Source organism: Larus michahellis, chromosome 1, assembly GCF_964199755.1.
Source record: "Larus michahellis chromosome 1, bLarMic1.1, whole genome shotgun sequence".
NCBI lineage: Eukaryota > Metazoa > Chordata > Aves > Charadriiformes > Laridae > Larus > Larus michahellis.
The window spans coordinates 30,574,681-30,602,152 of record NC_133896.1 but is presented as its reverse complement, the minus strand read 5'-3'; the positions used below and the strand labels follow the sequence as shown (position 1 = coordinate 30,602,152).

General features: G+C 34.3%; 2 protein-coding genes across 4 annotated transcripts in view; one reads left to right on the top strand and one right to left on the bottom strand.

The window, feature by feature from the left end:
• LRRN3 (leucine rich repeat neuronal 3) overlaps positions 1 to 13,826 on the top strand; it is a 34,994-nt gene extending 21,168 nt beyond the window's left edge. The window contains exon 2 of the mRNA XM_074607409.1: positions 10,749 to 13,826. Within this exon, the coding sequence (XP_074463510.1) occupies positions 11,100 to 13,226 (2,127 nt within the window). The 5' untranslated portion in view covers positions 10,749 to 11,099 and the 3' untranslated portion in view covers positions 13,227 to 13,826. The remainder of the gene's footprint in view (positions 1 to 10,748) is intronic.
• IMMP2L (inner mitochondrial membrane peptidase subunit 2) overlaps positions 1 to 27,472 on the bottom strand; it is a 471,260-nt gene that overhangs the window by 259,384 nt on the left and 184,404 nt on the right. The gene's annotated exons all lie outside the window — the stretch shown is intronic.

The window sequence follows — 27,472 nt, the reverse complement described above, 5'->3', positions numbered from 1 at the left end:
AATTACATGGATGACTTCAAAGAAGCTCAGGCAACTTTGGTATTCCAACTGCTTTTTTTCCTTCCGGAGAACACTGGAAAATTCTAAAACCCCAAGGGCAGTTTCTGAGGAGGTTACTGAAATATACATATCCCTCAGAAAAAAAAAAAAAAAAAAAAAGACATCATTCTACCCTTCTGATTCTAGTTTCTTCTATTATTTCATGGGATGTACTCTAGACCTTATGATATGTATCCAGAAATCTCCTTATTTTCTTCAAATGCTTCATGAGCATTTACATAGGACACAAAGTGTTCTTCCATTATGTTTGCCCATTACATTTTGTCCAGACATACTCCTAGTTATTTTCCATAAATGCGAGTATATATTTTCCATTAATTCTAGGTAGTTTCCATACATACTCCTAGTTAACTGGGGAGAACAGTTTATTAATTCATTGAAGACAAGCAGCAGTATGAGGGAACAATTTCTGAGAATATTTTTACGACTGGAAGAACATTTTTCCAATTAAATCTTCATATGGCCCTTCTTAGTTGACATATTTTCTTACAATTATCATGCACATACATGGAGGTAAAATAGCTCCAGGTTTTTCAATATATATAACTATTCCTCATCTATCTATAAATGATATATCACTGTACTTAATATTTGTAAAAACAACTCAGCTATTTCTCTTCTGTTGTCAACAAATCTAAAATTGTTTTACAGAGGAAGTAGTATTCTTTTTCCCACTTTCTTTTCACAAAGATTTATTATAATTTTCCTCATCGTAATTTCTTCTGCCCTTATTCCAATTTATTTTACTGAACCTGAGTGACCAGAACCATATACAGTATTCCATGAGAGTCCTTACCTATAGTTGATAAATGAAACTAAAGAGTTTTGGCATTCTAGTGCCAGCGGTCCTTCTATGAGTAGAGCACGCATACCATGCCTTTCTCCTTACTTCTGATATTCCTCTGATGTCTTCCAAATTTGAAGAAGAAACTACTACTAGACCTTGAAAGCATAATTTGTCATTTCACACTATTGAAATGTCACACTATTGAAATATCTTTCTTAACTTATTCGAGTTGTTTTACTGCTGGAAAAGAGTACCATGCCATTGTCTGAAAGCAGAAAGGTGGAAGTCAGACTTAAAAATAAATGTCTTACAATAAAAAAGCAGGTTGCTTCGACTTAACATTATCATTATTACAAAATTATGCCTAATCCATCTTTGGAAGGACAAACTGGAAGGACAATTTGAAACGGTTCATCTATCCCACTTCAACACCAGTGATGAACAAAACTGTTCTATCATTCCATAATCACCTCTATAGGATTTTTTCAGCATCTTAATTCAAACTTATCTTTTGTTCAGTTGGAAGAACCATTTTCCCATAGCAAGATGCATTTCACTGCACAAACACATCTGTGCATCTCTCACATTCTTATCATAATATGGGAGGTAGTGTTCCTACATGTCTTTACATATGCACCTACAGCAGATATCTATGCCTAGTCTTTGAATCATAAGTAGTATTCACAACAAAATGCAAGAGAAATTATGCTTGTCAAGGAAAATCTAGTGCAAGCTTTGAGTACAGTGATCACAATCTGGTTGATTGACTTGAATACTTGAACGATAAATACTGGTCAAAATTCTCTGGGAGACCAGAATGTTAATTTTAGCACTGCTGTCAGATTTGGCATCCAAAATGCAGAAAGGTGATGTAAAAGCATGATAGATGCTGGAGAGCTATGAAAGAAATACAAAATCAAGATGCAGCTATATCATGTAAGTTTCATTATCAAAATAATCCTGTTCTACGACATGCTAATGTCATGCTAATCATCTAACATTAAGGGACTGAGTGAATTTTTCACTTTAGACAAAATACAAAAAAATTCTTTTAAAATAATAGGAAACACTAGAATGATTGTACATTGGGAAAAAATGGAGTGGGGAAGGTGGCTATGAATCTATACATGCTGGAGAGATAGAATGGTTTAATTAAATTTACAATTTTGAAAGGAAAGGAAAAACACTTGAAAGAGGATTCAGTTACTGTTCCAGGAACTATGTGATTATTTAGCTGTAGTGCCACACACAGTGGAAGGGATACTGTTCTTAGATGTAAGTATTGCTATTTATTTATCTTGTATTTATCCTCTTTCTTCTGGTCTTATTTTAAAAAGCAAGCCATAAAGAGAAAATAAGATCAGCTTTTTAAAGAATTCACTTCTGAGGAAATAAGAAATGAACCACGATAATCCTATAGTGTGGGTTACAGCTGATGAATGGGTCATAAAAACACAAAAAGCAATAATTTCAGGTCTGAAAATAACATTAGTTTTGCAATCATATAAAAAAACTTAACATGTAATGTTATTAACGAGATGCTCAGCTGAGCAAAAACTGTAATTAAAACTAAATACAAATCAAAATACCTCTGCAATCAGAAATGACAGTATCTCTATGAGCTGGTAATTTATGACTACGCATAAATCACTCTAACTGATATAAGACACAGCAGAAAACAGAACTTTTATTTCCTTATCTTTACAATAATATTCTGCTTTACTCATTGTCAGTTTTTGCATCCTGAAATCGTTTTTTCATCAATCCATTTCTCTACACTGCTTCAAGCAAGATTTAAAAAAAAATATCCATTTCTGTTGAACAACATATTGTGAACCTGATTCCCCAGGTGGCTCAGAATGAAAGTAATCACCTAATATATTCACATTTATAAAGTTAAAGCAATTCAGCCTAACTTGGTAGGAAAATTCATGATACAGAAATATTATCCACTACCGGCATCTCAAAAAATAAATTATTTCTGGTTTTTAGCAAGGCATTTTTTTCCCTTCATAGATCTCAAACCACATTCCATGTAATAATTTATAAGTGTACATCAAGTTGTCATGGCTGCCACTGAATGGGGAGTACTGGCTGGGATTGTAGCAGGATGTTCTTGATATAACTGCATTCATTAAGCCCTTTTGTATCTTTAGGTTATTATAGTTGATAATCAATACAGTGCACACTGGAAATGATAATTTTTTAAATTATTATAAGGGCATTTACCTTGACATGACCATTTGCCAAAACAAATCACAAATATACCAAAAACTAAAAGGTGAATTCACTAAACATTAGGAGTCAGCCAGTAAAGACTGATGATTTAAACAAACTTAGGTTTTTCAAGCCTAGATCTTTGTTATTGAAAAATTATAGAATAGAAATTGTATCTCCTAAAATTATCATGTTTATTGTGGTATTATTTCAGTGACCTTTTTCCTGTGATAAATAAAAAAAGATAAATTAATACATTTCCAAGGAAAATATTATGTGCTAAGTACAGCCACTATATTTCTCTGTCTTTATTACAACTACCTGAACATGCTTATTTCTATGTTTTAGGCAGGTTTAATATTTCCATTTCAAAAGCCACATAGAAAAAAAAATATCACAAAATGCAGATTTTGCCCATAGCTCTGCTGGATTTTGGCTAGGCCTCTTTACTAGTCAAACGTACTGTAGACCCCCAGAATCAGTATGGTAGCTTTCTAGAAAATGAAGCCAAAACTGGTCTCACTCGTCTTCAGTTCTGGCCATCTGCTTGAAGCATCTGGTAACTGGGTACATTCACCCACATCCAGAACGTGACTGCTCTCTTGCCAAGTATGTGCCTAGGTAACTGCCAATATGTGCTTCTCCACTACTAACATGACAACTGTCAAAAAGAAGTTGAACATGTACGAATAAATCTAAATTAAACTAACACATTACTTTCCCAAGTTACAGCAATATTTTTTTTAACATAATTGCTTGATAATGGCAACGGTAAGTCACTTACACAGTGAAACCTTTCTAAAGTTAAGAACTATAATACAGATACCAAAGGTCTAAGTACTTTGAAACTTTATTTTTAACATTTAATCCTTGCTGTTTTCTCTGAAAACTAGGAAAAAATACGTGTAGTTATTATTTAAGAAAAAATCAAAACAAGTAATACTCACAATCAGTTAAACTTCTAGATAAAAACATCAGAATTATACATTCAGTATGTGATTTAAGAAGACAAAATAAAACAAGAAATCTGTTCAGATTCTTTTCAAAGTTTCTTTTGCAATTAATCCAAGTATATTAGACTATTAGATGTAGTCTAACTGCCACGTATTAAAAATATTGCAAGAGGATTTGGAATGCCGTATTAGAAATTAGAACACAAATGACAGATTAGAACACAAATGGCAAAGAAATACATAATTTCCATTGAAATTCATCCTGCTGTCATTTAAATACAATTTTCCAACATCTCTGCTCACTCAAAAATAATACCTAAAAACTATTTTATGCACTTCACATTGGGAGAAGAAGTAAAACAATAAGGTAACTGCAATTACTGACATGTTTAATTCCTTTACCAAATACCATCAAACAACCTTTTTGTCTTCTTTTGCTATGACATTTGTGAAAAGGTCAGATGTATTCAGTGGCTAGGGACTGTGCGATTAAAAGTTAAAAGCACATGAGAAAGACAGAAAATCTAAAATCAAAGTCTGGAAAAGTATTCCAGGATCTTGATAGTAAACTACTAGACTACAATGAGAGGAAAAGAACAAACCTGAGGATATTCAGAGATTGTCATAGTAACTTCTTTCTTTTTCTTGCCCTGTCTGAACTCAATTAGTGAAAGAGAAAGGGTAAATCTCATGTAAATCTAGCTGATCATAATGTTTTTTTGTATCTATCTTTATTTGTAAATTAAAGTAACCTCATAGCATCTGATGTCCATGGATATAAAGTATAAAAGTACAAAATTGTGTCATTCTTATCTTGTAATGGTCTAAGGAGTGAGGATTTGTCCTGTTTTACAGCCATATTAAACATTTTAAGCTTGTGGCTTTCCCTCAGGAAAATTTATTCCAAGTAAGGAAAAAAATGAAAAGGAGGTGTAACAAGTTCACAAAACAAATATAAACACATAAGCTGAAATAATTATTCCGACACTGCAAATTGATTCTTGTGTTTGTCATTTCCTCTACGTCTTGCACTTACTGCTATTCAGGGCCAGCCTGAAGTTCTAAAAATCAATCATTAGGAAAAAAGTAAAGTAGATTTCCAAAATTATTGAAGGTCCCAACAGGAAGCCCTAGTCAAAGTTTTCAAACACGTCCAGATATTTCAGATATTCACTTTTGAGGTTTTCAACCCAAGATTCTTAAAATCCAGTGGTCACCTGATATCATCAGCTACCCAAGTTGAAACGCTTCAGGAATGAGATTGTCAGAAACACACGAATTTCCAAAAATCCTCATTCATGTTTTAATTTGAGTAGCTTTATACGGTAGCTATATGTAAGATTATAAAACAGTAAGAGCACATTATAGTGAACTGTTAATTTGTATTCATAAAGAGAAACAGGATTTTGTATAAAACTCTTTGCCCCAGAGTAGAATGAAAGCAAGACTACATATGCTAGCAGAAATTCTTTCCATTTTAACAAAGCCTATATAATTTCCAGCAACTGTATTGGACCAACTAGTAGACCTCACTTCTAGAAAAATTTTATTTCAAGACTGATTCTGTTATGAAAATCTATTAAATTATCTTTTTCTGCTTTAACCTAAATTTATACTCCTGCCTCAGTCACAAACTTCCCATACATATTTCAAGAAAAACATCCCAGTTACATTTTTATAGAGAAAAAAACCCAAAGATTCCTGTGCCAGTTCTTGAAATAAGTCAAATAAATAAGTTGCTGCATCTTTTTATCAATCGTGCTGTAATAAAAAATTCCCCAATGAAACAATTTTTTTTTTATTTTTATGACACAACACACATGGAAGAATTTCCTTATAAAATTGTCAGAAACACTAAAAGTTCAAACTTAAGTCTGCATATTTCCATAACTAACACTTCAAAAAAAACCCAAAAACCCCTAAGTGCTGCAAGTACAATCAGGTGAGGTATGAAATGTCCCGTGCCCGATTTTTGGTTAGTGACATTTCCAGATTTCTGTCCCCAGAACTGCTCAAAGTGGTTATAATGACAAGAATTGAGAAGTGGCTCTTTCAGTTGATGTGTTTGAAAGGTAGCTTTGTATGAACAGCTGTGTTTTCAAAATGCTTGCCACCTCTAAATTGGTCCTTGTGAAGTGAACTGTTTGCCTTATTGCCAGCAGGGCACATTGCAGCGTAGCTGCTGCATTTTTAGTTTTTATCACTGTCTCTCTAACTGCTGAAGTGGAAAAGAAAGATTGCCAAAACCTGACGTGTTTCTTTTCCTTTCTGCCCACTCTGACTTGGTTCTTAGCTGTCTGTTGCTCCAGTGATGAGAAACGTTGCTCAGTTTATTCATTCACTGAATGTCTTTTCCAGCTCAAATAATGGTGATACCCTCTTGTAAACCAAGGCTCCAGCTGTCAATAGCAGTAAATGAAACAAACCTAATTAAGACATACCAATCATTGCCTACACAAGAGATAATTAGGCTGCAAAAAGTCGCAGGCATCAGGGTGCATTTTTCTGAAAGAAAGAGATAATACCTTAAAAGCAAGAGGCACACCATATTTAGTAAGATAGTTAAGTATGGATTGCAATAGGGATAGACTTCCAGAAGAAATTAAATAATCTGTCCACAAAGGTTTAAACAGATTTAGGACAGAAGTTCTAGTACAGGAAAACAATCATAAAAATACTGAATATCCCTACTAATTAGCCATACTAACTTTTTAGATGCAAACTCTATTTAGACCTTTTAACTGCAGACATCAGGAAGCAAACCATGCCATTTTATCTGGATGAAGAAATATAGGTACAATCAGAGTGCACATAAAGATTTATAAATGCAGCTAGGTAAAGAATTACATCAAAAACTCCAAAAGTACGATGCACAGCTCCTGCTGCTGCTTGTTTGAAAACTCTTATCCCACAGCTCAGCTTACTGGTGATAATTTGCCTGCTGAGCTTCATCTCTACAAGCTCTTCTATTGTGCAACACAGTAGGTACAAGTTTTAAGAATCACTTGCATCACATCAAAAATCTTGAGAGGTCACCAAAACCCACAAGCATAATAAAAATAGTATTTTTGCTTAACAAATAATGCTGACATAATTGCCTTATTTGAATTCATTTAATTTTTTTTTTTAAGAAAATATCTACTTTTAGAAAATATCTTTTAGAAAATATCTCTGTGTATGTAAATCTCAGACACTTTAAATACTACTCAAAAGAACATACAAATAGCCTTCCGCTTCTCTTTGTCCTTATTAGTAACTTTAAAACTGGACATTTGAAACACAACTGTCACACAAAACTCCAGATGGTACAAAGGACTTAGCTTTAAAGCACTGGAACCCATTAATAAAAATTCTGAAAGTCACTGTTAGTAAGAGTATTTCAATTTAATCTTTATTTAGTATTATCAGTACATACTTACTATTACCAGTACATTAATGAAGAAAGGGAATCAATGCATTCCCAAAGTTGAAAGTATCACAAAGTTAAATGCTTATTTTCCAATACAAACATTTATCTCTGTGATGCTACATTCTTCAAGGAAATTGAACTTCAATTACAGTTTATAGTGTTGAGTGCAAGCTATAAATTTACATGAGGTTTATTTTGTTACAGTAAACTGCAGCTCACTTCTCAGTTCAAAATGGTTTACACACATCTCAAGGTTAGAAAATTAATTATATACACGCACACACGCATAATCAATACAACCAGTTGGCATAAACAAAGTCATACTGCATAATTTGATTCTGGGTTTTCATGTCTTCAAGTGGGACCAGAAAACTTAACACCAGTAATCCATGTTTTCTTACCTTCTCTGTCAACATTGTGTATCAATATTATTATAAACAAAAAGACTAATAAAAATGTTTTGCCACTCAAATGATTCTATACCATTTTTGCTGTGCATTCCTCTACTTCACTTTTTTGTGTACTATGTCATATGATGTGCACTAGAGTCATATGATTTAGTTTTACGTTGTCCTGCAAAGAGCAGGAAGTTGGACTTGACAATCCTCATAGGTCCTTTCCAACTTGAAATATTCTATTCTATGATTCTATGATCTCATAAGCCACCATGGATGTCCATACTACTCCAGAAACATTCTTTTATTCCACACCTCAAATGATAGTTAATATAAAATCATTTTCATGTAAAATAATACACAGCTTTGGCAATGTTTAAACCAAAAATCTTTCTGAAGTGAAACAACGATGACTGTGCAGGCTGAGAGAGCGTGTGAAAATTATTCTACAGTCTGTTATTCAAGGCACTCAGCCCCAGTGAATATTTTATACAAGGCAGAAGCACTTTAACTGAAGAAATAAGAAAGATTTATGCTAGAACACCATATGAGCTTGAGCTGGTGGCTTATTAGCTGAAACGTACACCAGAAAGAGAAAAGGCATCAGATTAAATCACAAAGAAGAATAATTTCAACCTGGATCTCTAACCTCTTTTTTGCTGCCTTTTGCAGAAAGCCCACTCTAATATATACTACATGAAAATGTCTGCTGGTACCCTTTTTTTGGCTTGAGAATCCCATAGAAGCTGAAGTATAATTTCAGGAGGAGTATAAACTCAAATCCAGGAGGATGTTGGCTCCATGTATGCAAAAATGTAGCAGTTTACGTGCTTTAACTGGTACAGCCTCTCAGGTACCTGGGACGCACATGAAAAGTCCGTCTTGCTCCACATCCTATTTTTCACAGTGCCAAATAGGAAATGTCCAGGGAGGAGAAGAAAACCAGGTCAGCTATGTAGTTAATACTTCCCCAGAATACTTTCCCAGTACCTCCACCAAACAGAAGTCCCTGAGCATCATAGTGGGATGAAAATGCTGAGATTTGATAGCTGCAGTAGCAGTATGTTGAATCTCAATTAATTTACTATTCAGGTAAGATTTCCAATAACCTTTCAACTATTAGAAGCTTATATATTGTATTTGCCAGGCTTACAGATATATTTTTAATACACAATCAAAAAAAATTCCAGAAGTCAATGGGACATGCTTTAGAAAGTGCATCATGAACATGACTGAAAAAATTCCTCCCCATGGCCATCCTCTTTTCTCCCTTCATCTCATTTCCCAGAACAAAAGAACAGATTACATTTTTACTATTTCAGTCAGCATGCCTTTGCGTTTCAGTATAAACTGGGCCATTTGCATAAAAACATATTATTAATCCTCAAAACAGCAGAATGTTTTCTGTATGTTTATCTCACACATTGTCTGTTCGCTTTATTGATATACTTACATGTTAAAATAAAATATTAAATGTCTTTAAATGTACATAACAGAAACAGCAGCCTCAAAGACTTGCGGAATGTACTTGAAATTGGCCCAATGCTCATGTCATTCAACATGGTCCAGCACCTTTCCTCTGAGCTGATATGGAATACCTATGTGGTCAATATGCCCAGTCTTCCTGCGCCTGGAAAGGAAAGCTAAAAACCAAATCCTTGACGCTTGACTTTTGGAATTCTGTCTATCTATGCCAGAAATACCTCAAAAGTTATTTATCAATGTCAATGAAGCACTGCTCTTACCTTACAGTTTGTAAACAATGTCACTCTGAATTTTAACACTAGAGGCAAGGGGAGAAAGGGCACAAATCTGCATCATATGGCAGCCTTCTGAGACAAAGTCCATTTAAAGTTAGTGTAAAGTCTATATTGTGAAGCAAACGAAGCAATTAATGCGTACTACTTCATATACGAAAACACAGAAGCTTTTGAATTATATGGCTTGGAACACAACGTACAGTCACAGCAGTATTTTTTTTCCCCAGAAAAAGCAAGTACATACCAAAAATCTGGAGAGGACATATTTGATGCTTCAAGATGCTAAGGCTTCAGCCTTTACTATAATTTGGGACATGAAGACAATCTGCAACTTCAGAGCAAATTTCTGATAATGCAGAGCTACAGACCAAAGAAACAATTGCTAGTGTAGATTTTTTTTTCCTTCTTATCACTCTAAAGACACTTTTCTGTTATTATTATTCCTTGCAATTGAAGTTATTGAAGCCAAAATAAGCAAGCCAGTAATTAGCCTGAATTTGGCAAGACGACAAGCTATTTATTATGAGGTACATATTTCTTTCTAATTATCACTTTAAAGAAAAAAACAAATTTTTTTCCTAAACAGCGGCTATGAAAAGAATTAGAATATGATAAAAACTGTGGATTATCAATTTTGTATATTTCTGTATAAATATCTCACAGGCTTGCCTAAGAATGTCATCATTAGGAATGTGTATTAATCCAACAATTCCTTTTTCCTTTGATTACACATAAATTATGTTCTTTATAAACTTAATGTTCAAAAGTTAAATATTCATGCTCTGTAGGATTTTGCTCAGTGTTTACATTCTCAAAGCCAACAGAACTCAGCCTGCTTCTAGTGATAACTGAAAGAAAAAAGAAAATATTTTATAGGAGCATAAAATATGTAGAAAAATCTCACTGATATATTTTGCTTTATACTTTGTGGATCTTCATCTTTCTGTAGAGCAATGCTCTACTGGATGTATGACAAGCTACAAGTCTAAAGATATATTACTATATTAACTTCATTTATGCTATCTGGATACCCCTACAATACTCTAGGCACCGCAGTCATTTTCTTTTCTTACTTGCAATAATTAACATTAGAGAGCAAAAGATGGCTAAATTAATTTATAACTTTATAGTTTCTTATACTAATTATTTCCTCTTCTTATATTTTAGGTCATCCTGTCATTCCTGCAAACACTAATCAATCATGGGATTTGAAGTTAATACTACTAAATAAATGAATTGCTTAATCTCCTATGACCACCTATACATACTTCATCTTCACAAAGCTTATCAATTTTATGTCATCAAGGACAGAGTGACCTTCATTTCCACAAAATGCCTCTTACTACTGGACAAGTTGATTACAAATTTATCACTTATCCTCAGGAAGAAAGTCCTTCGCGACCATCATCTGACAAATGCAAGTGTGTGTATTATCAATTGACCAGGTCGTGCTGAATTCCAAAACCATAATTGTGGAATACTAAAGGGTCTGCTACTTTTCTGAACATTTGAGCTAAGATGAAGGACATGCAACTCAAAATTAATTTTCTACTTGGCCTAGTTATCACTGCGCTAGTACAAGCTGTAGAAAAAAAAGCAGACTGTCCAGAGTCGTGTATATGCGAGATCAGACCATGGTTCACTCCCAAGTCTGTGTATATGGAGGCTCCAACAGTGGATTGTAATGATTTAGGCCTTTTTAATTTTCCAGCCAGACTGCCTGCCGACACACAGGTTCTCCTTCTACAGACTAATAATATTGCAAAAATTGAACATTCAGTAGACTTCCCAGTGAATTTAACTGGTCTAGATTTATCTCAGAACAATTTATCCTCGGTGACCAGCATTAATCTTAGAAAGATACCACAGTTGCTTTCAGTGTACCTTGAAGAAAACAAACTTACTGAACTCCCTGAAGAATGTCTCTCTGGACTGCACAATTTACAAGAGCTTTATATTAATCATAACCTGCTTTCTGTGATTGCACCGGGAGCTTTCATAGGCCTCAATAATCTTCTCAGACTTCATCTCAATTCAAATGGTCTGCAAATGATCAACAGGAAGTGGTTTGAAGCTACTCCTAATCTTGAAATTCTCATGATTGGAGAAAACCCAATAATCAGAATCGAAGATATGAACTTTAAGCCTCTTATTAATCTGCGCAGCCTAGTTTTAGCAGGCATAAATCTCACTGAAATACCAGATAATGCTTTGGTTGGCCTTGACAATTTAGAAAGCATCTCCTTTTATGACAACAGATTTGTTAGAGTGCCACACATTGCTCTTCAAAAGGCTACAAATCTTAAATTTCTGGATCTAAATAAGAATCCCATTAACAGAATACGACGAGGAGATTTCAGCAATATGCTGCACCTAAAAGAGTTAGGAATTAATAACATGCCTGAACTGATTTCTATAGATAGTCTTGCTGTTGATAATTTGCCAGATTTAAGAAAGATAGAAGCTACCAATAACCCCAGATTATCATACATTCATCCAAATGCATTCTACAGACTTCCCAAGCTGGAATCGCTCATGCTCAACAGCAATGCGCTGAGTGCCCTGTACCGCAGCACAATAGAATCTTTGCCTAACCTCAAAGAAGTTAGTATACACAGCAATCCCATTAGATGTGATTGTGTCATTCGCTGGATTAACATGAATAAAACAAACATTCGCTTCATGGAGCCAGAGTCCCTGTTTTGTGTAGACCCTCCTGAATTTCAAGGCCAGAATGTGAGACAGATACACTTCAGGGAAATGATGGAAATCTGTCTCCCCCTGATAGCTCCTGAAAGTTTTCCATCCACTCTGGATTTAAAAACTGGCAGCCATATTTCCTTACACTGCAGAGCAACAGCAGAACCAGAACCTGAAATCTACTGGATAACACCATCAGGACACAAACTTTTGCCTAATACTATTTCTAATAAATACTACATTCATTCCGAAGGAACATTAGACATACGTGATGTAACACAAAAAGAAAGTGGCTTATACACATGTATAGCGACGAATTTAGTCGGGGCAGATCTAAAGTCTATCATGATTAAAGTGGACGGCTCTTTCCCTCAGGACAGCAATGGATCTTTGAATATTAAAATAAAAGACATAAAATCTAATTCTGTTTTGGTTTCATGGAAAGCAAGTTCTAAAATTCTCAAGTCCAGTGTTAGATGGACAGCCTTTCTGAAAGCTGAAAACTCTCAGGCTGCACAGAGCGCTCGAATACCATCTGATATAAAGGTATATAATCTTACGCATCTAAATCCATCAACTGAATACAAAATTTGTATAGATATTCCCACTATCTACTCACAGAATAAGAAAAAATGTGTCAACGTAACCACAAAAGGACTGGACTCGGCAACGAAAGACTATGAAAAGAACAACATAATAGGATTCCTTGCCTGCCTTGGTGCTCTTTTGGGAATCATCTCTGTGATATATCTCTACAGCTCCATCTCACGAGAGATGAACTACGATGTTGGACACAGCTATCTAAAGAATTACGTGAAGAAACAATCCTTTTCACTCAATGAGCTTTATCCTCCTCTAATCAGTCTTTGGGACATGGGCAAAGAAAAAAGCACAGCAATGGAAGTAAAAGCAACTGTAATAGGTGTTCCAACCAATATGTCATAAATATGTCAGTATATCGCTTAATTTCTGAAATAAAAGCACATGACTGCATTTGTGCTGAATAAAAAGGCAACAAGAAGAAGTATTTCTTTTAGGAACCAGACACCTGGACTTTGCTGCTGCCGACAAATGGGAATATAGACTGACTCAGCATAAGAGAAGACTTTTAACTAACTGGCTTCTAAGGGTATTCTGCCAACCAAATACAATTAACTTCAATTTCTAGAACTTTCATGGGACTTTTAAGTCTGGAATACAGTGCAAGTAGCCAAGAACATTTTCTGTATTTTTTTTTAATTATTATATAAAAGTAGTGGAACTGAGCAATACCTCCTCCTGTGCTGTATTACACACACTAGCCACGAGTTTTTTGCAGTGAACAGATATACTAAGATTGACACATGGTGTAATGAAATGGACAAATTCTGTAGAGTAGACACAGTGAGTATGTGAATTTTTTTTATGAGGAAAATACATTTTTGATTAAAATCAAAATAGTTTTTGGCTTGTGGGTTTTTTTGTTTGTTTGTTTGTTTGTTGTTTTTTTTTTTTAAAAAAAAGTCTGGGAGCTCTTGCCTGACAATAAACAAACTCATTCTAACATCTGATAAAATATGTCATTACATGTTCTCCTGTTAAAATGCCAATCTGAGCACACAGGATATTTTTGCTGGTTTTAGGCTGTATAACTGCAATAAAACACACAATAAACATTTTTATAAACTACTTACCCATAATAATAACAACCATATTTTTCACGCTGCTTGTTGTGGGAGGAAGAAGAGAGAAGGGTGGGAAGGAGTCATAAGGCTGATAGGAAATTGATTGTTAGCTACTGATAACAGCAAGTCTTGAGCTGCTTTAGTATTTTCCCAGAAGCCTGAAAACTGAATGCAATGTTTAGACTCAGATAATATAAATCCAATATTTTGTCTTCAGTCAAAAGGGTAATTCAGTTATTATTAATGTCCAAAGTTTAGGCTGGCCACACAGAGACCTCAGATAGCTTGAACAGTTTAAATGATATTAAGGCTTTCTTTCTGGACTTGCACACTTCTGTTCAACAATAACAACAACTGACTAGTTTATAAACCTCCTCAGCTTTCACAATGTAACAAGCAATAAATGACTGACAGAAACATTATTAGTAGAAATGAATTGAAACAAAATGAAAAGAGAACAATAAAAACCTGACTACTCATATTGAAGCTAAAGTTCTCATGGGAGTAGGACTGGGCCCGTAAGTAGCAAATGTGCACAAGAAGCTGCTGATCAGAATGTTGATTACAAGCTAAACCAAATCTTGTTAGTATGGCAAAAGGGACTACTCCTAAGCCCAGTAAAGAAAAGACATTTGACCATTAAAATACACAATGAAAAGACGTGGTACCTCCTGACAAAGAAAGCAACAGCAAAATTTTTGTTATTTTGGTTCACATATAAGAAAACAAACAGGAAGAATGAAGAAAAAAAACCTGGTTATTTCTGAATATTGTGCTTAAGGAATATTCATAGAATGCATAGGTAGCTTGAATTACAAAGCAAAAATAGGAGTAATAAACATTTCTTGTAAGTCTTTAGTAGACTTTAACATTTTTTAAACTCTGTAATAATATCCACATTATCTTTCCAGACTTGGTTGAAGTAAACATTTCTGCTGAATCGCTGACAGAATTTTTGTAGGTAGAAGAAGAAGAGTTACTTCTGTATTTAGACATTAACAGAAGAGTTACTTCTTGTACTCAGACATAAACTTTTTTCACTTATTTATAGTTTGCTGCATACTTTCAAAATGTTATTGGTCTATAAACACTTACAACATGGAAAAACAATTTAATTTTACCTATGTCGTGGTTTAGCCTCAGATGGCAACAAAGAACCACGGATAGGGGAATATACAAACGCGATTACGGAACCGCCGCTCCCCGCCGCTCGCCGACCGGCCGGACCCGGGACGCCCCAGCCCGCTTTTAAGCAGCAACTTCCTGCCCCCTCCCCCGGCAGCTCAGGGTGGGCGTGGCTCACATGGCATGGAATACCAGGAAAAGTTAACCCTATCCCCACCGGAACCAGGACAACCTAGTAGTAATAAATAATTTGCTTCCATGTTAAAGATGTAATTTTTCTAGTTAAATCCCAGGATTTTTAAATTATGTAGAGATGATTGTCGAAGTTGTTGAAGGCAGAAAGAAGAACCTAATACTCATTTCAAACTACCAAAACTTAGAATATTCATAGAGTCTATATGTTTCACTGAAGAAGGAAGTTTACAAACCTGAGGAATGGCCATCGCACGTAAAGGCACAGTGAAGCTGAGCAGAGAAATGCTGCGATGGCATGACAGGTTTCAGCACCACGGACAGCGCTTCCGGAGCGGAGCTGCTCCGCGAGAAATGGGGTGGCTCAAATGGGACCCGTCACCAAGCAGATATTGGACTTGTCAGCAAGAACTTCAAGGTATATCATGTATGTCCACCTTTGGAATCAAGCTACATTTCGAACTTACAACTCTTAGAGCTTAGAAATGAGAATCTAATTTTTTTTTTTTTCCAGGCAAAAACATCTCCACACAACGTTATAAAACAGCACACAAATAAAAGTCTAATGGGGAGCACTGATAAGAAGACATTTTCCCTTCAGAGAATAAGTACAGGCTTTATTTACTTTATTTAAATATATCAGTAAAAGTTTTTGTTGATAAATTTTTATACATTTTTATACAGAAGAATTTTCACACTAAGCTTTTGAGAGCTGAAATGTAACTAGATATATCTCAGAAATATTTGAATTGTTCTATACTTTATACTGATATCAGATGAAAATATACCTTACATTTTAAGACTAAATTGATTATCCTGTTGCTGATTGTTAATATGTAAATTACTTCCTTTATATTCCAAAAAAGATAAATATAATTGCATTTTCTTAAAGTAGCTTTGTAATCCTCCTCTCACACAACCTTGATTAAGCCATTTTACAACTTTATATCTTCCTTTCTCTGAAAGTATCTCTGAAAGAATATGCTGAGCTTTTCTTTTCAGCATGTCAACAAGATGCATCTTCTGTAACTAACCAACATCGAGTAATACTCTTTATTTGTGCAAATATGTCTTCACTGCTTTCACTCAAAAGGGAAACTTCAAGAAATACCAGGAAAATTTCCATAAGAATAGGGTCAACAGCATCTCTACAATGAGTTATGAGATCACAGAATTTTTAATGACTCATAGAATAAAACATTTGTGATTTTGTAGGGGTGCTTAACTGATGGAGTACAAAGAAGGAATATAACGGCAATAATGAGAACAGGGATATCCCTTCAAAGAGTTCTCACTCTTACCAAAGGATCTGCAGAAAGAAATGCTTGTAGATTTAGATTAAAACCTTAAAAAGAAATACTAGAACATTCAAGTTAATATCAACATCCATTTACTCATGAACTTATGTGTCAACAGCATTACAATTCTTCAGGATTCTACTGAGGCTTTAAATACCTTTACATTGAAATTTTACGTGTTTCTAACAGAAACGTAAGTTTAGTGATATTTTTTGATCAAATTCTATTTACTGTAAGAACATGTTAAAGGCAAAAAGCATGTTGGAGGTGAGGCCGTTTAAACCCACTTAAATTATATTTCAACATGTATATTGATTGACGAATGGTTGTTTTATCCTTTTATTTTATACACTTTTGTGTGTTTATGTACTTATGTTCTACTAGCAACATGTTAGCCTGTCTGCAGACCTTTATTTCATTATATCTATTGCATTATTTTATCTAATATACAAAGGTAGCATCTTGTACAACACATGGCAATGCTTTCAATGGCAATACTGTGAACCACCTACTATCCATATAAACATAACATCTTTTATATGTACACAGAAACATCTCCATGATATTAGCCTACCAAATTTCTAAAAAGATTCATTATTTCTCCATGGCCAAAGACATTCTTCATGTTAAAATCCCCACAGAATCTACAGGTGAGCAGTGGGATTCTTGTGTACCTGTGTGTAAAAATGGATAGCTGTTCCTTCCACAGATATATTACCCTATAAACCTGAGAGTCCTTAGGAAGTAATAAATCCACCTTTTAGCTTTAATAGCTTAGTGTGTTTAACTTATAGAACTTCATGGACATATGCCAAAAAAATCTAACAACAATTTTTTCAGCAAAGTAGAATCTCTTAAAAAAGTATATTAAGAACCTCCTAATAGTGGCACAGTATACTTTTCAATAGTCTTTTCATTTACAGGAAGTTTGTTTTTTCCACATGAGGCATAGGGCTAAAATTTGTCTGTCTTTTATTAATTGGGATGTTTACTCTCTTTAATGGAGGTGGGAACTGACAACAAGCTGTATTTAATTTCCTCAGAAACAGAGAAAAGCATTGCCACACACCTGTGTTTCCATTTATTTAATAGTTTTCTCTCAGGAATCCAATGCATTAAAAGCAGTATTTACTGATTATTCAAACCAGAAAACAGTAGCTCAGAAACAGATTAACTTTATCTTGGCATTTGACAGCAAACCTTATTCTGAAAGATGATACTAATGAAAGACTGTTTGAAGTGTCTGGCTAGGCAATACCCAAATCTTAAGCCTGAAAAGACTTTTAAATTCAATTTTTTAATTCAGTTACCTTACTTCACTCTATCAGCTACTAGACTGAAAAATAGTGTTCTATTCATAAAAACATCAAGCCTTTACTTCTTAGTAAAACATTTACAAAAATCAATTCCAATATTCCATCAGCTAACACAGACGAATGCTAGCTTACATATGTACATTTAAGTTTCTGTTTTAGCTACAATGATGTGAAATCATAAGTCCAAATAGTAGCTAAAAAACTTCCATAAAAGATCACAGAATAACTATTGATTTACATCTTAAAAGGAAATTTCCAAAATTCACTAATAAAATTCATTCTGCTTGTGTAACCTGAAGCAGTGACCTCAAGATAACTTAAAGAAGAAATGGAGATTCTTTCCTCAATCTTGTGCTGGCCGTTAATAGAAGAGACACAATGATCAACAATAAACTTAAAAAATATTCTTCTTTATCTGAAACCAGAAGAGATATTTCCAAAAAAGGTGCCTACATAGTCTAGAAAATAAGTTCACATAATAGACAGTACCAGAAGAATTGAGGGTTTAGAGAGAAAAAATTGAAAAGTATCACTCTGTCAGACTTAAGAAAACAATTCTTATTAATGAACCGAATGGAGTAAAACCAGAGTGGAAGGGTGGCACTGACAAGACAAGAAACTTGACATAGCAGAAAGTGTAAAGTATGAAACGTCCAGTATGGAAAATACAGAAGACATTTTGAAAGATATAGTTAAATGGAATAGAGAAGACAGCCATTGAACACAAACCACTAGAGACAAACCAAGACCAACAATTCACCTCATGCTAAAGATGAGAAAATGTATTTGGAAATCGATTAACGGTTGCATGCAGGTTTTGTAGAGATAAAACCCAAGATGGCTAGAAACATACCCAGAGTAAAAAATTACTGGTGTTGCCTACTGAAGATCATGGGACTTCATCACAACATAGCTTACAGAAAGACATCCTGAATAAAATTTCTGGGGAAGCAACAGATACAAGTGATCTTTTTAGAACACCTTTGGGTCCCATGAGCATCAGCAGAAAGATGCTGGAATAAGCTGCTAGGTAGGGGGAAAAAAATGCATCCTTCTGGAATATTGGGTGACCAATTGTTTTGGTAGGTTGGTTGGTTGATGTACCAAGTGTGTAATTTGAATAGCTTCCCATTTAATACCATTGGAAACAATTGGAACCATTCTCAGGAAAAGCCTAAATAAATACGTAGGGAAAATGCTAAGAAGGATTATCAAAACAAGAGAAAGATTATCTAAATATTCAGTAAACATAAAATCAAGACACTGAGAAGAAAAATTAATCTAGATGCCAAAGTTCCAACCAAACTTCATTTACCCGTATGACAACTCTAGAAGTTGGATATTAAATAACATAATTGCAATTACTCATTTATATGGATGAATTCAATTTGAGTTATTACTGAAACTTGGCAAGATTTGCATGATTGGAATGTTAAAATACATAACCACAATCCGCCTAGTGAGAATGGTGCTTTGAAACTGAGAACTGAGCTATTCCCTTCAGGTCCAATAAAAATTCTGAAGGAGTTGAGTCCTCTTCAACGTTTATATTATGGGACGGTGTGAAAATAATATAATGTGTCAGACTAAATTCTGTCCATGATTAGCTGCACTTCAGTATTCTCAGACAAAATGTGCAAGCATCATTTGTAAATAGTGTAAGCATACAGTGGAACTAGTAATGAAAAATGACAACTGACCCTATGGTATGTGACTGACTATGGTTGTGTTATTGTTCTGATTACATTAAGTAGTGTTTCATTTCTATAGCCAGGGTTTTCAAAAAGAGATATAAGGTTAAGCCAATTGGAAAACATATTTAAAAGACTTGTTATTTTGAACACTCAAGAAAAACTTTAAATAAAAGGAGTGTTCATCTACCTTCTTGAATACAGTATTCTCAGAGAGATACAGAGCTGCAGTTACATTGAAGTGCCTTCCCATTTTCAATTTTAAAAACGGAAGTAGACTGATCTTCAAAGAAGTCAACTTTAAAAGAAAGACTGCAAATGATCATAAATGTGGACTATTCTTTTCAAATAATGGAAAAATCACTTCTGTCTTTGGCTGCGTAAGAAATTTTGATCCATCAGAGCTACCAAACATGAATGAAACAAAAACTGTGACTGTGTAATTTCTATTTCTAGGAATTACAACTACAAATATAATTTTTACTTTTAATTAATGCCAGGAAAAGAACATCAACAAGAACATTTTTCACTTCAAAAACAAAAGTATACTCACCTACGAAAAGTCTATACAATTTACATACAGTTATATTATTTATTATTTGGCTAACCACTTAAATAACCTGTGCACTGTGATGATTAATGACATAAACAAAGCTATAACAAGACACAAACATCCAGTTTCATTTTGAAAGCTTTTCGGTGCATCCCTCATGACTCTCAATTGTTGCTCCAAAGGACATATATCCTATCTCTCATAGGTCTTGTCAACCCTCTATGTATATCTCTGGTACCCCAGGGCATCAAAAAAGAACTCTAGATGCTTAAGTTTAGGAACATAGCTATGAAAGAACAACAACATACAAAAAGAAATTCCATTATATTACAAAGAAAATTAGCTATCTGATGGGAACTGATTTTTCTCTAAAATGTTGTTTTACAGTTAATGAAGCTCATTCCTATTTAGAAAAAACGGAGCAGGGGGAGGGAGAGAAAGTTCCAGTGTTTTTTGAAAATTAAAATCGTTTATATGATTTCTTTAGACATTTGGGAAGAAAACTTTCTGCTTTCATTTGCTAAATTACTGTGATAGAAAAAATACAAGTATTTACACAACATGAATTAATAAAAAACCTGAAATGAAATGCGGATATGAAATGTTGACATTCTTACAGAACATTTGACATTCATTGAACCAACAATTTCAGATTTTAAGAAGTTCCATTGGAAAATGTTTAATTCTTTCTAAAGCTCATCCCACAAAGACATTCAAGACTATAAATCAACAGTCTTCAAAGCAACTGAATCTTTTATTAAGTCATTTCTCCCTTCAGACAAAGCTGAAAACTACAAACGAAATTCCTCTGGCAGCTAAAAAATGCTTTTTACAAATCTCCCTCACTTGCCCTTTTTTTTTTTCTCTCTCAGCTTCCATTATTTTTAGTCTTTTTTTCCCAAAGTCCTTTTCTGTGCCTTGATGCAAATGCTCTGTTCCTCTCCTTTCCGTGATTCCTGTGGGTCCTTTGCTTACTTCCTGCTACTATTGTTGCCAGACCGTCACATCATTTCCAACACTGTCAGCAAGGACAGATGTTGTCTGCCTTAATAAAAAAATTATCAAGCAAACATCATATTTGGAGGCAAAATATTTGAATAGCAAAATATAAATATTAAAGAAAGACCTGGAATTGTTAAAGAAAACGCTGGTGTAAAACTAATCAGCTAATGAGATGAAGTATCTTTCAAAGAAGCAAAGCATAAAAATGTAATGACATTCAGATGAAAATAATAACAGTAATATGGGAGTAAGATAAAGCTGAAAGGGCAGGCAATTTGGGCAGATGGCCTATTCCTGATCCTAAAATAGCTGATGTTCTTTTTAACATTACATTTCAGAAGAGTGGAAAACAACTCCATCTGCCTTACACTTACATAGCTATTGTTTGTTATGCGTGTTGATGACAATTTCATGCTGTACTCCAAATGGCCATAATGCTTTCGGGAATCACAAAGCTACATGCTGTATGTATTCAGGTGTGGAGAGCAATATAGAATAAACAGCCACATGAACAAGACAATAAATATCATAATAATTGTAGCTTATTGATCCAAGACCATTTACATTCATATTTCTACAAAATATACCCCCTAATATGGAAACTCAGGATTTCCCTCACAAATTGAATACACTGATTCTCTCCCGCCCATTCAAAGTATACCGTCATGTAGTACCTCATTCATAGAATCATATTTCCTTTAGTAGGAATTCTCTATTAAAATAAAGAAAGCAAGGTAAGGAAAGTGTAAGGAAAGTTACCAAAATAACTTCTTAGAGAATGTAACACCCATGGTAAACAATCATATTCTTCCTTCCAAGAATTATCCGTTAAAAGAGACTACTAAAATCTAAAGATTATTGAGTTCTAAACAGTACTCTGAATACAGGACTGTTCTTACTATGTGTCCTGGCCAGAGCTCAAGTGAAAGCAGAAGTGCTGAGGACAGCCGTACGTAGAGCAGATAGTCTTCCACAGCTCAATGCTAAATTAAGAATCAAGGAAGGCTATAGCTACTGTCCTAGATACTGCTTTCTGCTTCAAAATGTCCACACATGAGACAAAACTACTTTCCAAGCCATCATCATGAAATATACAGGTTGATTCCTTTTGACAATCCAACTCAACTTTATTCTTTATCCCCATATGTCATGCAGATTTACACTCTTTCCCAGGACCAATGGAAGGATAGGATCCCTCTATGACATTTGGTGTCATATATCACCCTGAGACTGCCTGTCAATACTTGCACAGTGTGGATTTGATCAGACAACATTGTTGCTAGCCAGACAGACAGCTCTCAGGTTCACACAGATAAGGAAGTAAACAGGAAGAGTCCCATGTTAATAACAAGGTATTCACAGGTGATCCCTTCAATGCAGACTATTACCGCAGATGAAAAAGAAAACTTAGAAAGAATAATAAATGGACTCCTACGGAAGCATGTACTTGTTTCACTCTCCAGCACTTAAGATGACCTGAGAGCTAGGTACCAGAACAAGGGCCAATACGGCAATAAGAGTCACTTCTATCAATAGAAGAAAGAAGACAAGGAAGAAACTAAGATGCCAAAATAAACCTGTTTATGTTCTTTTTTAAGGACTAAACTCACTAAATATGGTTTCTAGTGACATCACAACAGTGAAAGAATTAATTTGTTCATCTTTTTAAGCCAAGCAATTACACCATCTGGATCACTAGACTTTGAAGGATAGATAAATAAATGGGAAGATTATTTCTGTAAGACAAAAAAGAGTGAGGCATGCCCAAACTGAGGTGTGCAACAGCATGGACAACACAAAACCAAGTAGAAAATGAATTCTGCTTTTCAAGCTAACTGAATAATTAGGAAACACAAAAAAAATCTCAAAGCTTTCCTGATAGTTAATTATCCGTGCTTCAGAACCTCAACAGAGAAGGAGGAACATGCTCCCTTTAAAAGTAGAATAAACATTGGCTTTTCACTGGTCAAAGACAGACACACCTCAAAGAGAAATATCTATTAATATTTTTGAAAAAGCAGTGATGATACTCTTCATTTCATTTAAATAAATTTCTTCCAGTTCAGACCTAGATTTTATAATGAAAGCATTTTAAGAGTCATAAACTACAAAGGTTTACAGTTTTGTCATTTAGCATGTGAGCACAAGTCAGATTCCTTGAGATGGATGTTGGGAATAACATTTGAGGGCAGAATCTTGTCAGAAATTCTTAATTTTTTTTTGTATGAAATTGTGCTGTGTGCTGTTAACATTTATAATGTCTTTTGGTTTCTGTCTCTAGCATGAATTTCAGCTAAACTTAAAAACATACATCTGAATACTTTATAGCACCAAAGAAACTGGGTTACTGTCTGAAGGCTACTAAAGACAGCTAAAAGACAATGCTTTGACATAATGGTGGAATGATTTTATAGGACACAGAACCATATGATGAAAAGCATCTATTCCTATGTATTCTAATATTTAAATAGAAGATAAAAGGGCTACTGAGTTAGAATTATCACTTTTAAATGAAGTGCAGAGTGTCCAATAATTATGCAAAATAAAAACCATTTAGTCTCACTATAGTAAAGCAATGACCATCATTAAACTACAGGTAATCAGCTATGGCTTTCTTTACATATCAGGTAATAAAAGGATTAAATTAAATCAAACTGTTACTATCAATTATACTTGCTTAGATTAATTCAATCTTACCTTAACATTTGCTATAAAATGGGACAGGTAAATATATGTTACTTAGCTTTTTAAAAAATGCATTTTTGTCTAGTTAGTCAGACGATTGTGTAAACGGAAATACAATGATAGCTTCTGAGAAAAATTAAGTTATATCCATTTTATATTACTTTGACTCAACATGCAAAATGTGGTCATACGCATTTTACCAACTCATTACTGGTTTTGTGCCTTACAAAAAACTACAGTGTTCACCAATCATAAGTGTTGAAGTCTTACATAATTTATTTCATAAATGCTCTGCAGGTATTTATGAGAAGTACCTGCCCATTTTTAGCAAACTAAGTGCTATATTGAATATTCATGTGCCACACAATGTATTCCAAAATAGGAAACAATACTTTCTCCTAAAATACCTGCTTGCACAAGTTCGCCTGTCTATACCTAATTTATACAACATATGCACACCACTCTCTCTATTTTATTTCTTCTACAGCCACCTAATAGGATTTTAGTACTCAAACTAGGATGAACTGTATCCCCATGACTTCCAGACTCTTAGTTTGACAAGAATAGCACTATCCACTGTCACAACACTTATAAATGTATATTTGCATTATCGAGTCCAAATCATACTGCTGCCTTTCAGGCTGGTAGAGTCCAATTCAAAATTACTTCCTTTTCTTCCTTTCAGGAACTTTAACCTCTCTCTCGCCCTTCACATTTCTTCCATTTATTTAGCATTAATCTACTGTTTGCTCTTCCACAAAATCACACCAGCGTGGGCATGCAGCCCTCCTTTTAACTACTTTCTACTTCATTAATGCTTCATTTTTTCCCAGTCTCCTATGAACTGCATTTCCATAGCATCCTCTAGGCTATTTGTTATCTTTTTATAATTTTCTATTACATGAAAAAAAGAGCAGAAAGAAGTTGAATTGTTCTGTGGATTTGAATGCAAATGTCAAGTGTAGACAGAGCAAAATTGCAACCTTGAAAACTCTGCGGTTTGTTCCTCTACCCATTACAGCAGTCAACTCTTCTTAAACAATATTATGTTAACTAAAGCTCACTTTCTCTCCCTCAGTCTTAGAAAAGCTGATTAAAATAGAGGGTTACCACTACATCTAGAGTAATTTTGAGTTATTTCCAGCTTGTGTAATGACTGGATTATTAGAAAGAGAAAACAGAAAGAGAATGATCTCATTATTCAATCCAGGCTTTCAAAAGCATATTGCAATTTATAAGCATACACCAATAAACATATTACACCAAAGCACATACACCAAAAAGAAAAGACTCCAGCTGCACTGAACATCAGTTAACTAAATAGTTTCAAATAAAAGAGACAAAAAACATATTGTCAAAGTGGTGGTGTTTTTTCTCTACCACATCAAGACGTAGGTAAGTGCCCAGCAGTACTTCCTCATGCAGCACAAGCATTTAGGTGCATAACTTCCACTGAATTTAACAGGTACTACACTCTGACCTGTTTGAGTATTTTGGACATTACTAAGCACGTCCCTGAACCATGAAAAGCCTGGCCCCATGAACCCAACTATCTGACTCATGGCCCTCAAAACTTTTCATATGCATGGCTCTAGTAGAGACAGTATAAAAGCAATGTACATCATTCATTTAATTGAAAACATTACATATATATTTAATTAAGACAAAATGGGAAAAAAACAGTATTATTTATTTAAAATGCTTAGAATAGAATACTTTGTGGAGAGCATCTGTTTCAGGATTAAATAATTCAATATCCATCAAAGAAATACTGGCTAGTCTAGAATTTTAAGTACCAGAAAAGGAATGTTCTGTATGTTCAGATATTATCTAATTGCAAACAAAAGTAATATGCCATACGATATATTCTAGATGACTCTATTTTAAGATACAACAAATAATATAGGTTTCCCTCAGATTATTACTGCTCCTGACCTAAAAAGTTTCTAAGATCCTGCTCCTGCTATTCATCTCTAACTATCAATAATCCTCCTACAGGATTTCTTAGGCTTCAGCTTATCTTCCTCCTCCTTTTTTCTCCTTCATTTGAAAATTTCTTTTTGCTTCAATTATCTTATATGTGAAAGTTCCCCGTCTTTGTATGTCATGCAACATCATTCTCCCACTATCAGCATCTCTTCTTTTGTTTAACATTCTGGCACAGAACTCTCCTTTTCTCTTCCCAAAATTAATATTCCATCACACTGGATGTGTATAAAATAATCTAAATTCTTCTTGCTAGAACCCTTACATTAAACATGCCGAACTGTATGTATAATGAGATGACACTCCAGTGAGTAGGGGTTTACTTTAATCAAGAGTGTAGAAAATATCTCATAAAATATTCAGAAAATAGAGAGAAAGTTTAAGGAAGGAAAAAAACATTTAAAACAAAAAATGGTAGATTGCAAATCTTATCATATGTTGCTAACAAATCAAGTGCAGACCATGTAAGTACTACAAATAAAAGTGAGGAAAAAATCAGAAACTGTCGACACTCAATGGTAGATAAGTCAACGGTAAAAAACAAATTGTAACGTAGGATGATAGAAATATTTCAGAACAATCCAGAGAAGAAGATAGCTGAAAAATGTGGCTAAAGAGGACAAAATCGCTAAAAGAACAAGTTTGAAACAGCATAAAATCAATAAACATGATAAAAAATAGGTTGAATGAACAAAGAGGTGCTACAAGTAGTGTTAATGATGGTGAAGGAGAAAAGTAGGGTAAAGATCTAGGAAAAAGATATAAGATATTGCTGAAGAGGAACAAGTGAAGACACTGGGTCTAACAACTGGTAACACAGGAATTACATGTAGCAAGAAATGAGGCAGTAGTTGGAAGCAAATTTTGGACAAGAGGAAGCGACAGTATTATCAAAACTTGAGAAAAAATAATTATAAAGAGATGAAGGAACAGCCAGGGAAATCAAGTGAGCTTGAAGAAACCGTGAAATATACATATCCAGAACCTTCAAATGGAGACAAGACTTAACAAGAATGTGGGAGAAGGACAAAACAGCAGGAGTATGTGCTTTGATTTGCCAAAATATTCAGTACAGAAACAAGTTGTAAGAAGCCTGACCTTATGAGTATTCTGAAATCAACAGGAAACAACCATGTTTAGGAAACAAATTATAATTTCTGTACCTTATGAGTCATAATTCACCAACTGTCTAGGAATTAGTTACAACACTAATTGTAAAACAAGGAGTACAAAAATATTTATTAGAAAGTTAAAAGAAGTAAATGCTTAAGCAATGAAGAAGAGCATGCCTGGACATTCTAGCTAAAATAAGGAAGGCAGATACAACAGGTAGTGTCAGTTGGGAAGTTTCATCCAGAAGACAATTGAAAGCTGATAACCCTGTGTTATTAAGCAAAATACTTCCATAAAGAAATCTCAGAGGGAAGGAGACACTACCGTCTCTAATTAAAGACTGAGCTCAAGGTCCAGGAGCTGCTTAACAGTATCAATTATAATGCCACTAATAACCAATTAAGGTTTGTGATTTTTCTAAACATTACCAGAGCCACAGCAATTTTTATTGTTGCTTTTAAGAAGCCTCAAAATTCTTTAAAAATAATTAATTCTAAAGGATTAACTCAAAAAACCACAACTTTTAAAGGCAATAACAAAAGACACTGGAATGTATTCAAGCTTGT